The following is a 15,868-nucleotide window of genomic DNA, read 5'->3' on the forward strand; positions in this document are numbered from 1 at the left end:
TTGGAGAAAGAAACAGTTAACATTTCAGGCTGATGACCAATTGTGTTGCTATCCTTGAGGTAGTGGATTTCAGTGAAAGTCAGAGTTAGGTAGTTTTCCATGTGTGATAGGAATAAAGTTAGGAAACTAATATGTTTTTAAACATTATTACCAGTTTGGAAATGTGCAGATTTTCTCAAACAATGACCTCATTCCAAAAAAATTCTTCTCCATCTTTATCATCTGTATTGGACCACGTACTAGCTTCAGAGCCAAATTAATTTTAGTTGAAAGCAAAATAGAGGCATTAAGATCCAATGAGCGAGCCAAATGCATCAACAGCGATTAATTTATAGCATCTGTGAAGTAATTTGTCAAGTTCTCAATTTTTTTTTATCCTGGTAGTTCAATATTTTTTTTCTTGGGAATCAACATGATTCCCAATGTGAATGGTCTTTGGTTAATTCTTCAGCTGAGGTGCAGGTGCAGCACTTACCTTGTGAGTAATGGGTATGTTTTGCCGTCCCACAGACTATTTTTAGTTGCTGTGTCTCTGAATAAGTAATCCAGTTGGAGAGCAGCTGGAAGAGTCATGGAGGAATGGAGATAAAACTAGTTGCTTGCACGGTTTTCCTCCATTACCCAAACTACAATTTGCAATTAACACCAGAGTGCAGTTTGCTGAAGCTTCCCAAAGTCTCAACAACTTGTGAAAATATGGAAGGTGTACTTTCAGTGCCATTTTACTGAAGTTCATAATGTGTGTTTTGTTATCCGAGGAGATGTTCATCGCCATGTAAGATTGCAATGTCCTGTTACTCTCTATTAGTGAAGTACTATTGAGATGTAAGAAACTCAGTAGTCAATTTTTTTGCACAGCAAAATCTCACAAAGGGCAATGTGGCTATCACCACATTATTGAAATGACGATTAAGGACTAAATGTTCACTGGGAAACTTGTGAGAGTTTTTTTAACTCAACTAGTGCTGTGGGTCTTTTCTGTCAGTCCTCTGATATCAGAAGCTGGTTTATTAACACTGACATTTGTTCAAGATTCAAGATGGTTTAATGTAATTTCTTGGCTCACAAGGGTAAGGAGAATGAAATAGTTGTTACTTCAGATCTGATGCAGCACACAAAAACTCACAAAAGATAGAGAACGCAATTCTTGTTCCTTTTTCATGCCTTGTAGTACATCGGGTGGCTTTTGCCTTTTCCGTAGCATTTGACTAATTTTTTTTTACAAGGCTGAGTTGCTAGCTTGATTCTCAACCCAGCATGGAAAGCATGCAAGGAGCCAGTAGGATTTGAACTCGGGACCATTACGCCTTGAAGTCCAGTGCTAATATCAGTACACCACCAGACGGCAAAGAACACAATGATCATACTAAAACACACACACAATAAATATATATTTTTTAAATTGTTTTATTAGTTTTTCAAAACATTTTACAAATTAAAACCCCCAAATCCCAATGAGGAACATTAAAACAGTGCAAAATTAAGCATACAATAACAATTTGTTACAAAGGAAGAGAATTTAGCAAAAAAAAAGCACCTAAATTAAAGACAAGTAAGCTTAGTGTCCTCCCCAAGCCCCACAACACAAGAAAAAACAACAGCAACTCCAGACCAACCACAACACAATATAGAGAGTATAAGTCAGGACAGCCAAGCTCCCAGACTGTGAATACACTCAGCAACAGAGGATAATAATGCCTTCTACCAGAAAAAAAAAGGAGCTGAAAGCAAGGGACCGAAGAGAGAAAAAAAAACCCTAGTCAAGAGGAAGGTTATGAAAGTACTCGATAAAAGGTCCCCAGACCTTATGGAACTTTAGATCTGAATTGAGAACTACACACAATAAATATAAATACATAATATAACTTATATAGGTAGATTGATTGTATTCCCATAAAGTGATACTTGGCTGTACATAAGGTGACAGCTGGGAAATAGAGTTAGAGGTTGGAGGTGTTGATCAGCCTTGCTGCTCGGGGAAGGTAACTGTTTTTGAGTCTGGTGGCCCTGGCTTGGATGCTCTGATGAGAGTGAGGCGAATAGTCCATGAGTGGAGTGGATGGGATCCATAATGATGTTACTGGCCCTTTCCTGGCACCCTTCTGATAAAATATCCTTGATGCTGGGTAGACTGGTGCTGGTAATGCATTGGGCCGTTATGATTACCTGTTGTAGAGCCCTTCTGTCCGCCACATTGCAGGTTCCGTACTAGGCAGTGATGCATCTTGTTAGGATGTTCTCTACCGTAGAGTGACGTGAGCAAGAATATGTAAAGTCCAGCTCTCTTTAGCCTTCTCAGAATTTAGAAGCGTTGCTGAGCTTTTTTGACTGTGTAGGATGTGTTCTGGGAGCGTAACAGGTCGTGTGTGGTGTGCACTTCCAGGAGCTTGAAACTGCTCACAGATCCCAATGCTGTGCCGCCGATGTAAAGAGGTCTATTAGTGGGGCAAGTTCTCCTGAAGCCGATAACCATCTGCTTTGTCTTGCTGACATTGAGGAGGCTAATTGCTTGACCAGGTCTCAAGCTGTTCCATCTCCTCTCTGTAGGTCATGAAGTTTATAGTAATCCTAAACAGAAATATTTGATGATTCCATTCGGAGCTGTGTACAAAGAGTCACCACTTTCTTGTATAGACTTGGGTCTTAATAGATTGTGTTCAAATCCTTGGACTAGGTCTTGAATCCACAGCCTTCTGACACTGAAGTATGAGTGAAACCAACCCCAACCACATCTCTGTCAACAATAACTACGTCAGTAAGTTTCAGTATTTGGAACCTCTCCTCCTGAATTTTATAAAAAATTTAAAGATTTATTAATTCCTCCTTTTATGGAATTAATATATCAAGTGGAAAAATGCATAAACTCCCACAATCTTTTTTAACAGCGATCATAACCTTATTGCCAAAAAAGATAGAGATCCTTTAAAACCAACATCATATAGGCCTATTTCTTTGTTGAATACAGATTATAAAATAATAGCAAAAATTTTATCTAATAGAATATCTAAATATTTACCAAAATTTATACATATGGATCAAGCAGGTTTTATTAAAAACAGACAATCAATGGATAATATAACCCGGTTACTTAGTATAATTCATTTGGCACAAAAAAGAGAGGAAATGAGTGTGGCAGTTGCTTTGGATGCAGAAAAAGCATTTGATAGATTGGAATGGGAAAAATATGAGTTAGGAAAATTTTTTATACAATGGTTTAAAACCTTAATTACTAATCCTCAAGCTAAAGTAGTTGCAAATGGTCAGATTTCAACACCATTTTGCTTAACGAGGTCAACTAGACAAGGCTGCCCATTATCACCTGCTTTATTTGTATTGGCAATAGAACCATTAGCTGAATTAATTAGAACAGATCCAGACATTGGGGGCTTTAGAGTTAATCAAGAAGAATATAAGATTAATTTATTTGCTGATGATGTTTTGATTTATTCAACAAACCCATTGCAATCTTTGCAAAGACTATCTTTTAGATTGGAAGTATATGGGGAAGTATCAGGGTATAAAGTAAATTGGGATAAAAGTGAAATTTTACCCCTTACCAAAGGAAATTATAATCAATGTCGATTAGTAACTCAATTTCGATGGTCAATAAATGGGATAAAATATTTAGGTATCAGAGTTGATAATGATGTAAAAAAATTTATATAAACAAAATTATTTGCCATTATTTAAAAAAAATAAAAGAGGATCTTGATAAATGGATGATGTTACCAATAACATTAATAGGTAGAGTTAATGCTGTAAAAATGAATAGGTAGAGTTAATGCTGTAAAAATGAATATATTTCCTAGATTGCAATATTTATTCCAAACTTTACCAATACAATTGCCTTAGAAGTTTTTTCAAGAACTGAATAAATATGTAAGGAAATTTCTTTGGAAAGGAAAGATGTCAAGAATATAATTGGAAAAATTGACATGTAAATTTGATTTAGGAGGGTTACAACTTCCAAATTTTAAGAATTATTATAAAGCAAGTCAACTTAGATTTATTGCGTCTTTTTTTGATGAAGAAAAACCGGCATGGATTAGAATAGTATTAGATAAGATAGGAGAAAACATACCAGAAGATTTTATATATAAATGGGAATCCAAATGGATATGGGGAAAGAAAAGAATCTCCTATATTAAGACACTTGATTGATTTATGGAATAAGGTAAATATGGACGATGAGATAAAGAAATCTTTATTAGCAAAAAGAACTTTCATTCAAAATAGGCTGTTTCCTTTTACAATGGATAATAAATTTTTACATAATTGGTTCCAAAAGGGATTAAATATATAGGTGATTGTTTTGAAAGAGGTATATTGATGTCGTTTGATCAATTAAAAAATAAATATAAAATATGAAACAACACTCTTTTCTGTTATTTTCAATTAAAGGCTTATTTACGAGAAAAGCTGGGTCAAACAATGCTAATGCCAAAATCGAGTAATTCAAAAAGGAAAAATTAAAAAATTTACATCCTGTATGTACAATTTGATTCAAAAACAGACAATTAAATCAGGAATTCATAAATCAAGTCAAAAATGGGAATCTGATTTGAATATTAAAATTGATGGAAAAAGCTGGTCAAGAGAATGTTCTGATAGTATGATAAATACAATAAATGTTCAACTTAGATTAGTACAATATAATTTTTACATCAGTTATATATAACACCACAGAAAATAGATTAAATTCAAATATGTCTGACCAATGTTTTCGATGTAATCAAGAAATTGCTAATTTTTTACATTCTACTTGGTCTTGTTTTAAAATTCAATCATTTTGGATAAAACTAAAACTTTTATTGGAACAAATTACTGGAGTACAACTCCCACATAGTCCAATATTATTTTTATTAGGAGACATTGAAGGGACAATATTGAAACTTAAATTGAATAAGTATCAGAAAAAATTTATAAAAATTGCATTGGCAGTAGCCAAAAAAGTTATCGCAATTACTTGGAAATCTGATTTATATTTACTATGGATCGTTGGAATAATGAAATATATAGTTGTATTCCACTTGAAAAAATTACATACAATCTAAGAAATGAATATGATATATTTTTGAAAATTTGGCTCCCATACCTACAAAAGATAGGATTAAATACATAGGTCCTTTGAAGATAAAATTATAAAGTAATTGGGGAAAGTAAAAATAAATATTAAAATTATTTTGAACTCCATGGAACATGTGGGGATCCTCCGATATCCAGGCAATCTTTCTCTTCTTTCTTTCTTTTTTTTTCTTTCTTTAGATAAGGGTTAAGTGGGGGAGGGTTAATATTATTTTTTTCTCTCTCTTACTATTTTATCATTACTTTTATTCTTTGTAATTTTCTAAAAATTTAATAAATTTTTAAAAAAGTATTTGGAACCTCAGCCAAAGCCTGTGGAGAATACTTTAATATTGCTCTTCGATTTTGTAAACACTAAAATTTCAGCCTTGTCCCTCTTTGTCCCATTTCTGACCCCAAGACTGAAGCTTGAGCATCATCACTTCCACCAGACATGTCCTGTGCCCAGTGTTCCCTTGCTGACTCCCATCTATCTTGCTTTACAGAACAGTGAGGACGATTCTTCAAGTGAAGTTATTTACGTTTCCAAAGTTATGGAGAACGGACCTGCAGACAGACCTGATGGACTGCAAGTTCACGACAGGATTATCGAGGTAGGAGAGATTGTGGAGTTGAGTTACAATCACCACGGTGTGTGGGCGCCATGGTAATAGGCGATTAGCAAGACACCGTTACAGCTCGGGGGTGGGGGGGTCAGAGTTCAGTTCTGGTGTCCTCTTGTTAGCAAGTTTATGTAGGTTTCTTCCCACAGTCCAAAGACATACTGGTTAGTGGGTTAATAGGTCATTGTAAATTGTCGTGTGATCAGTCTGGGGTCAAACTGATGAGATGCTGGGCAGCGCGGTGGTAATCTACTGATGTGGTAAATATACTAATGTCTACTCTTCAACTTGCTTATCCAAGCACATTCCATACTGCCTTTTAAGGAAGCTGCACTCCCTTTGAGCTTAATGTAAAAAAAACAGTTACACTTATTCATATGAAGCATTGCCAATTTTCAGAAAAATCCCGACAATACTCTGTTTGAAGGCTTCCCAAAACTGAACAGGTAGTGCTTTGGCTGCAGTGCCCAGACATCTTGAAATTGCCTGTGGGATTTGGTTCGTGGTGGGTGCACAAAATGTTTAAATATTGACAAAGGGAATAGCAGTACAGCTACAGATTCTGGTCTTCTAAACTTGATATCTGGTGGTGAAAAGAAATTTCACATTGATCAAGGTGATATGCTGTTTATTTTCTCCACTGGAGTAATTTGAGATGATTGCTTAGGGGGGGTAAACTATTGCAAGATGGTCAAGTTTGCTGGTTTTTCCTATACACGCAGCAAGCAACTTGTTACACACAAGATGCTGGAGGAACTCAGCAGGCCATGCTGCATCTGTGCAAAAGAGTACAGTCGACATTTGGGCGGAGGACTTTTCCATAGATGTTGCCTGGCCTGCTGAGTCCCACCAGCATTTTGTGTATGTTGCTTGGATTTCCAGCATCTGCAGATTTTCTCTTGTTTGAAAGTAAACAATTTGTGTCAGTCCACATGGATATTTAAACACTACTTAATTTGAACAAGCAATCATGGTAAAACCAAACCTCCTGTTGCAACAAACAGTTCCGGCTGAAACTGAAGCTGGTATTTGGATTGTCTGGGGGACTTTTAGTGCCATATGTGCTTCCTGGGCAGCAGCTTGCTTCTGTACTGCAATTTGCCGGGGGACATAGCATTATCTAAATTAACTATTTTTCTTTTGTTTTTCAAAGGAAATGTTTAGTTTCTTAAGCCAAATGTGTGAAATACTTGTCTACTTTTCTCCCCCATGAATTTCTCAGGAAGGACGATGTATTGCAAAGGCCCCAGACCATTGCAAGTAGTGCACGCTGCTTTTCTTTGTAAATATGTTGTCCAAAAGAAATGTCAAGGATTCTGTGGTTGATTTTTTTTTAGTTTGGCTAACAACATTAAAAAAGATACATCCTGACGTGGGTCAAGCATTTGACTTTGTGCAGTCAAAGTGGAAATTGACAAATGTTGGATGTGTTTCTAGAAAAGTATAGGTGCTCTGAAAGGTTGGTGGCACCTGCAGAGTTATCACTTAAATAAAATGGATTGCATTTTGGACACAGACTGGGTCTTTGAAAAAACAGGATCATTTGGTTGAAAGTTGACCCTGTTAATGTTCTATTTTCTTCTAGCAAAGTTTAAGGATTTATGGCTGTACAAGAAAGTTGCATAGCATTGAAACAGGAACACTGGGTGACCAATGGAATGGATTATGAGGTCCTGAGTGGATTGAGAAGACTTGTCAGAGATGGGATTGATAAATGACAGGATGTTATGGTGCCTGTTGCTCAACAGACATTGCCTTATCAATCTGTTCCAAGTGGCCTTGCTGCTAATGTAAATGTTTGTACTTCTGCATTTGCAATGGCTCCCAATTCTTGTGATTAATGAATGTGATGGCAGCCATGAACATTCAGCATGGCGGAATGAATGACCTCACAATAAATATGCAGTCCTGGTTTGTTCAGTTATTGACGTGAACAGTTGCCCGTCTGTATTAGATATGGATATTTTCATTGTGATAAACTTGCTGTTAGCCAGTTCAAATTAAAAGGCAGAGAGTGGAAAATACTGTTTTGAAATAGTTTATTTTGTCAGTGAAAGGGAGAATATTTTTACATTGGTGCACTGGTGATTGCTGATGCGGAACATCATCTTTGGTGCTCTGTTGTCATGGCTTGTTTCCCAACTATTGCTGTAAGTTTACTGTTCCATGCCATAACCACTGCACGATCATGTCTCTCTATTGTTGCCTCAGTTCATTTTATTACTGAAACCCTCATCCATACTGTTTGCCATTACTTCAAACTGAGAATCCCAGTGTGTACCTTGCTGGCCTCTGTTGTGCTACTCTCTTTAGACTGAGGTCCTCTATACCTCTGTTACCCTACTTTTAGCTAGCACCAACTCTTGTTCACTTTTCAGCCCTCTGCTGACTGACTTGTACTGATTCCCATTCCATCTCCTCTGGCCTTTTGTTTAAGACTCACATTAAAGGTTCAAAGTTCATTTATTATCAAAGTATACAACTCTGATATCCTTCTTCTCCGGGTAGCCATGAAACCAAGAAAGAAAAGGAAGACCGCACGATCATCGACCCCCAAAACCCCCTATCCCACACAAAAAAAATGAGAAAGATTGGGCGAAAAACGCAAAATACAAAAAAACTATAAGACTGAGAAAAGTCGGTAGTCTGTAGTCCAAGTCCACATCCAGATCCGAACTGCAGAAAATCTGGGCAGCATTCTCTGGGCACAGCAGCGGGCTTTCCCCTCTCCAGTAGTGTAACAAAGGGATCCTCAGTGATCAGAAGGCGGGTAGTCAGTGCTCACCCTCCACATTTGCCTCAATGTTTCATTCTCCCTAGTCACTTTAATGGGTGCACAATGGAAGTCTTAATCGGCGAAGTGGAATCAAATATCAGTTTGTGCCCATTTTGTAGCCTGCCTGCCAGGAATTTAGGTACGCTGCCTCTATCTCCCAGAATCCTCTCAGAGTGCTGAAGCACTCAAATGATCTCCAAACTTATGCATTCGCCTGGATGTTTCAAGCTCCCTCATCGCTTTAATCGGTGAACAATGAAGTCGAGCATTGGCTTGAACCCAGCAGCCGCCGTGCGGCCTGCCTGCAATGGGATATCCACATGCTGCCTCTGCCTCTCGGAGACTGCAGTACACTGGAACACGCAAATGATTTCCAAACAGCAAATCACAGGCTCCAACACTTCCAGAATCACATCCAAGTCGAAAAACAAACATAGAAGACATAAAGTAAGTGAAATATATGGCTTCATGATCTTTCCAGAAGATGTCAACTGAAGGAGCCCTGTACGCAGGTGCATTCGCCTATTTGACCATGCTTTTAATACTTTGTCCTAAAGTCTGCTTATTTCATGTGCAACCAACTTTTTGTTTGACTAGGCATTTAAAGGGACACTGTAGAATATAATTCCACTAATCCAGCATGTTGGGACTTTACTGCCAGACGAGCAGATTTTTCCTACTATTACATGTCACTCCTATTAACACCCAAACTCTATTCCTGTATTCCGGATTTTTTATGTGTTTCACAGCAGTATGATAAATCATCCAGGAAACCCAGTGGATTTAAATGAATAAGAATCTACAAAAGCTTCAGATACTGGTTCTGATGGCGAGTCTATGCATTCCTGATTCCTGGTATTCTGGAGCCCTAGCCTAGTTTCAGCTCCAAGCAGTTACCCCAGCTCTGGGCCACATACAATGCTTGGGTTGCATTCCAAATGAATGAGTGAGCCTGATACTGGACCATGAGAATTTCCGAACAATCAGATACCAGATTACTGGGATCTCAGTGTAACAGGATGTCTCTGTGTGCATTTATGACTGTTCTCAATATTAAGCACGACTGCACCTCAGAAGGAATCTAGATGGGCCTTGGAAAATAGATATAGCAAATGCTCCTTCAATGCAACACTCTGTGTTTCTCATTTCAAATGAGTTTGTGGTCTTGATGCTGAAGTTGAAAGGATGCCTGTTTTGATTAGAAATGTTGCTGAGACCTACTGATTGAAGTTTACGCTGAATCCCCTTTAGTGTAGGTTGCCAGCTGTTCACAGTAACTCTTTTGAAGCTCCTTGCTGCTAAGCTGCAAAAATCTGTTTGCATCTTAAGGCACAAGAGAGAGCTAATTGGAAAAAGCCCTCAGAAATCATGATTCACAAAAATTCCAGCACTGGCTCACCCTACTGCAGTGTACCAAAGAACTACCAAGTTGAGTGGAAGCAGTGCTTGGCTGTGTTTCCTGATGGACCTCAGTGGCCTGATGTGGAAGGGTCTTGCTTTCTCCGTTTTCTCAATGGGATTTCCAGGCTTGCAGCTGTTGGCCAGCTGTGACCTGTAATGACTGCACTGAAAGCTTAGGCTGCTGTTAGTTTAAATCACCTTTTGGCTTTGCTAACTCTCTACTTAGCCATGCAGCTTACCTCATCTGTGCAGTTAGCTCCTTGTTTGCAAAATACTGCTGAAGTTACACCCTTGGTGCTGTTGGATTCTCTGGGACTGAGGAGTGCAAAGCCAACCCAAGTCCCTTAGATCTAGTTAAACATGTTCCAGAGAATGTAACCGTGAACCTGATATCATATTTACTTTGAAAAGAGCATTGGGTCCCTAATATCAACAAATCGCAATTGATGGAAATCTGAAATAAAAACAGAAAATGTTGGAAGCACTCAGTAGGTCAGGCTGCATCTGAGGAAACAGAGTCCTGCCTGCTTAACCGAGTGTTTATAGCATTTTTGGTTTTTATTTCTGGTTTCCAGCATCTACGGTGTTCTTTTTTTCTTTTGCAATTTGCTTTATTCAAGGCTTAATTTTACTGAGGTGCTCAGTAATGGGCTTTAGACATTCAAATAAACCAGATGTTCCTCTTTCCTTAATGCCCTGGTGTGTTTATCAGCTGATGATGAGCTCAAACTCTGCCCTTTGCCAAGACTGTTTAAAAATGGCAGCTCCAATTGGCCTTGGTGCAGCAGATAAAATTTGATAAACTGACCAGGCCCAGTGCTAACACAGTACCCAATTACCCAATTTCCCTCAGGATCAATAAAGTATGTCTGTCTGTCTGTTAGTTCTACCTGTGTGTATAAGCAAGGCTTCGTCAAAGCTTGCCCACAGTGTTTCTGTAGTGGAATAATGTTCCTGAGTGGTTTGGGGTGGGAAGCTAGGGGTGGATCTTAAGGTATTCATTGATCTTCTGGTATTCTTTCCTTTGATAATGTGGTCGATCATATTTTATGAATAAGCTGAAACGTAAATGTGGATATGGCTCTTGGAGCCAAATGACTGCAAGCATTAATGCATTCAACAAATTGGCAATGGTTAGGTAAATAGTTTCAGGTATTCTTCTAAAAATGATTTCATATTTGTAGAGCAATCGCAGAGCAGCTCGGCATTGTGAATAAACTTTCTCTTCTGTATTCCTAGGTGGTTGCAACAATTTTATCTCTGTCCGTCTGTCAGTGTTTCTCTTTGCACACTTCCTCTGTTTTGTTCAATGTGTCATGCTTCCTCTGATGTGCAAACATCACACTTTTTAATTAGCTGAAATTTACTGTTCATGCCTTAGTGACAAAGTTGGTCATCCAGTATTGGCAACATCAGAAGACTGTTGGGAGCACTGTATATGTATGGCCATCAGTTTTGGGAGGATGGGAAATTAATGTGGACAATATTTTGGGTTGTTTAATGTGGCTTACGGTCCCAGTTTACCCCTTTCTGTCACTCCTCCATTGTTTTTTTTTCCCTTTGTCTGTGATTGATCTGAGCCTTCAGGAAAAGATCAATTAAGAAAAGTTTATCAGACAAAGTATCAGCATTCACGTCTGAGATGGTTACTATCATTTTAACCTTGTGATGGGCTGAAGAAGTACACCTTGTTTTTGTACTTCTGTGTTCTGATTTGTTCTACTTTGACATAATTTAAAACAGGTATTCAAATTGCAGGCCATCCTTCTTGAGATTGGGCGACATCTGATGAGGCTGCAGGGTCTAAACTTATGTGTAGGTCTCTAATGAGTCCCTGCCCATGTTGGGGTTGAAGGAAATGAGGTGGCAGACATTCGAGCCAAGCAATCACTTAAAATTAAGGATTTAAATGTATTGCTGCCTTTGCATAAGGGGGGAGGTGAAAGCCATAATTAAAAAGTCTATTTGATCACTGTCATAGCAATGTTTGGGAAAAGAAAGGATGGCACTTATAGTTAATTCAGAGTATAGTGGGGACTCATCTAGGAGATGAGTAAATTATACTAGCATGTTTACATACTGGACTTACTAGGTTAAATAATTCCTGGTTCAAAATTAATATACATGATATTGCCATTCGTAGGAGGTGCACTTGTCAAGGAGTGGTGCAGCATAGATTCTTTGAATGCAGTTCCTATAAGGTGCAAAGCAAACATCTAATTGCTAACCTGGGATCTTTGGGACAGACACAGTTTAAAATGGGAAATTTGTTAGGGTATCACTGCCATCATAGAGTATATAAGTCCAAATTTGATTTTCTGAAAAGCTTAGACTTCTTAATGTTATTTGAGTATTTTTTTGTGGGGTGAGGGTGAAATTTACTTCCTGTCTCTTTGTTCCACACTACACTTCAGCAGGTGGTGAGAATGCACAGTATGTTGGTCTGCCAATGGACATTAAACTTTACAAGAGGAACAAAGCAAAGTAATCAGTGGGATAAGGAAACAAAACAGCAACAAGAAGAACAATTAGTCTCAGAAGATGTTATGTTACTTCTGTTTAAACGTACCATGAGTTAGCAGTAAAGAATCATATTCTGGTAGAATTGGAGAACTTTTATTTACAGTAATAAACAAACACGTCTTAACCCAGCCACGTGCTGGAACATTTCAGCAGTCCTGCGCATGCTCAGTGCTCTGAACAATCAAGTACTGGCACATCATTGCACATGATATCACCACAGAAGGTTTCCAATGAAAGACTGCAAAAGCCATGGAAGGAATGTTCCTTCACTGGGCAGTCTGAAGAATTGATCAGTAGTTCAATGGAAAATGAGAATGAATAGTTTTATGGGGCCTCACTGAAGTGCTGGTTGTGAACAGTGCCATGGATTGGCAGAATGGAAGGTCTGCTGCAATGAGAGGGGCCCGTGCACACATGGATAAGTATTTTAATGCTTGCTCTGTTATGTCCTGATGAACATAGTGTTTTTTTTGTTGTTCTACACAGATAATTGGTGTTTATGTCATTCTGCCTTATTGAGTTGAATTGAGAACCTGTTATTTTAACAATAGTTTAAGATGCAGTTAGAATATGTTATTTTATCTGTTGTTTGGTATGAAGGAGGTATGAAGCATGTGATTGAGACACATACGTTTTTAAAGCCCTCAATGTCTCAATACATCACAGAATCAATTTTGTTTTATAATTCTTCTCAAGCTCTCAGATCTTCTTCCACCAGTCTCTTAAATTTAAACAATCTCCCTCAAAAGATAACTGGCAGGTCAGCTTTTTTCAACTACCCTCTTAAACTGTGGAATCCAACACCTAAAACTGTAAGGGATGCAGACTCTTTGAAACACCAGCTCAAAACCCATTTATTTAACCTTGCTTTTAACTATCATCTTTTTGTCTTTTATTTTCATGTTTGCACTTTATCCCGTTGTAAAACACTTTGAACTACCTCATCTATATGAAAAGTGCTCAATAAATAAGTTACTCTTATTATCTAAGTATTTGAATTTTTTCTTTAATATTTTGGAACTGATGAGTTCAGCTGCTCCTAAAAGTAAGGGTTAAAGTAGATAGTTCTGCCTGACTGTTGTCTTTCCTATTAGCCTGTGGCTGTAGACTTGGAGAATTCCCCATGGTTCAGCCGCGTCTGTTGATAGCTCATCTCTGAGCTGGGCAAGGACGCAAATACTGAAATACTTTCTGCTTCTTTCAGAACTCTGACCAATTGAAGTCAGTTTCTTTCAGATGAAGCCTGGCATTATTATCTGCTGCTTGGTATTTAGTTTGAATGACTGCTCAAATCTAACAAATAGCTGTGGACAGAAATGTGGTCTGTCTTTGATCATCTAATGTTTTTGGAAAACAATCAAATTAGTTGAATCTTGTAAGGAAGATAAAGGCGTTGGGTTAAATTGTTCACAGGAAAATGTAAAGTTTGATGCTAATATTTGCTTGTTAGTTTTTTTTATTGAATAGTAAGATATTCCCTTTCACTTTACCTGTTCCTGCCCTCCACATTCCTGTTTAGCTCTTCAGTCCCATTTTTATACATGCGCATTCAACCCTAATTAAGCTGCTTCTTTAGAAACCCATCCATGTTCTTGCCAACGTGCATCAATAATTTATGATTCCAAAACCACAGGTACTTGCTATCTAAAATGCCTAAAATCCTAGATTTCGTCATTCGCCTCTGGCTGATTTTGCTGGTGGATGCAATTACTATCATTGCTATCAAAAGGTTACGTTTAGATATTGTCTTTATAAGTAGGTTAAAAACCAAACTGAAGACTAAATTGTGAATAGTGCATTTTGAACAGAATTTCAAGTAGCGAGAGAAAGAGAGATTGAGAGAGTTTGAGATTGATTGGGATAATGAGCTCAGGGCTTGGGACGAGACTGTAGGATGAAGTGGGGGGATGCACTAATTCTCAACCTTTTCAAATAAGCTGTTGTCTTGCTTGCAGGGACAAGCAGCTCTAGAGATTTGCACTCATTTCAGTGTCTCTGTCTTCCTGAAGACAACAGCACCTGATGTAACTAGTGTAATACTATTTGCCTGCACAGGTAGCCCATTTCCTACTGTCTCCATGTTCCTAATGTGAATAATATCATCTATGCATTTATGAATGGCTTGCATTTCCCAGGAAGCAGGTGATTAAAGAACTCTGCAATGTCCACTACTGATATTCTTGTTCTTGTCCCATCTCAAGCTGCAGATTGTGCTGACAAAGGCTCTGCTTTGACTTCAATGGATTTGGGGGGCTTGGGCAGATGCAGTAACAGCATGTCCTTCTTATACAAAGCAAGGTATTGTGTTCTATTGTGATGATACTCTTCAGGCTTTGTAAAATTAAGGTGTTGAAATGGGCAAAATTTTCCATGCTGGAAACCAAGTTTTGAAATTAGATTAGATTAGAGCAGTGGAAACAGCAAAAAAAAGCACTTACTAAATTATTCTGCCTGGTTTTCACATGATATCGATTTTACAGATTCAAATTTGGTCAAATGGAAATGTGTTTATTTTAAGGAAGTTATCTCAACATAATTGATGACTCTTGTTACTCTTTTGAGTTTCCATGCACTTGATCAGTCCCTACAAAAATTCTTGGCTATTTCTGGAGTCATTCCTTAAAAACCCACACAGCTTCACTCTGCTGTTACAAATGACTGTGTAACAAGGTCCTAAAATTGTGTTGAGCCAGTGTCAGTATGTGAAAGCCTATTAGTTTTGCCTGCTGTTTTAATGGAGATCTTAACCCTCTTGAATTCATGCTTCCATTAATGTTGTGGACAAAAGTGCATGCAGATACCTTTAATGTTCACACAGTATAATCTCAAATCCATGGGGAGTGCCATTACTTGACATCACTGCCACCATTTATTGTACAGTGTGCTTGTTACTAACAGCAGGTAGGTGTTGGGCAATAGTACATGCTGTTTTCTTAAGTGAAGTGGCAAAATGAATGATGAAGCATCAACTATTAATAGAGGCACTATTTTATATGAAAAGTTAAATGTGACCAGACCTAATTTCCATGCTGTTGTCTCTGCAGTGAGTATAGAATGTAAAGCCCTTTCTCGGTTGTAGTACTGTGTGTCTTGTCTGCAGTGTGTCACACTCGCTTGAGGCCCTTTAGCTTTTGTTCTTCTTCCAAATAACATGCAAGTAATTACTGCATCGCACATGCCCGAGTTGAAGAATACAGAGTCTGGAAACTATGTGAGGAGCAGCAAGCTTGGCCAAAAGAGTAAAAGCTCTGCCTTCCTTTACAGGCTGTCTGCATTTGCTAATTTCTCAGAGATCTGAGCAGATAAAAGTGCAGTTAATGTAATCAAACCCCCTTGAGGGTAAAACTTTTCTTTCCATATGCTAGTAGAAATTGAAACTTGGATCATGGACGCAGCAGTGAATCCACTTACATTGCTTTATTACTGCATAGGCCTGAATTCCTTTTGTGATTCCTTAGCCTTCTAACCCCCTTCCCCAGCC

At 38.1% G+C, this 15,868-nt stretch overlaps 1 protein-coding gene across 2 annotated transcripts in view; it reads left to right on the forward strand.

Annotated features, from left to right (window-relative positions):
• The window catches only part of LOC132398425 (PDZ domain-containing RING finger protein 4-like), a 470,759-nt gene that overhangs the window by 21,142 nt on the left and 433,749 nt on the right, over window positions 1-15,868 (forward strand). For both annotated transcript variants that reach the window (XM_059977839.1, XM_059977840.1), the window contains exon 3: window positions 5,571-5,678. In XM_059977839.1, coding sequence (XP_059833822.1) covers window positions 5,571-5,678 — 108 coding nt within the window. The remainder of the gene's footprint in view (window positions 1-5,570; window positions 5,679-15,868) is intronic.

Source organism: Hypanus sabinus, chromosome 8, assembly GCF_030144855.1.
Source record: "Hypanus sabinus isolate sHypSab1 chromosome 8, sHypSab1.hap1, whole genome shotgun sequence".
NCBI lineage: Eukaryota > Metazoa > Chordata > Chondrichthyes > Myliobatiformes > Dasyatidae > Hypanus > Hypanus sabinus.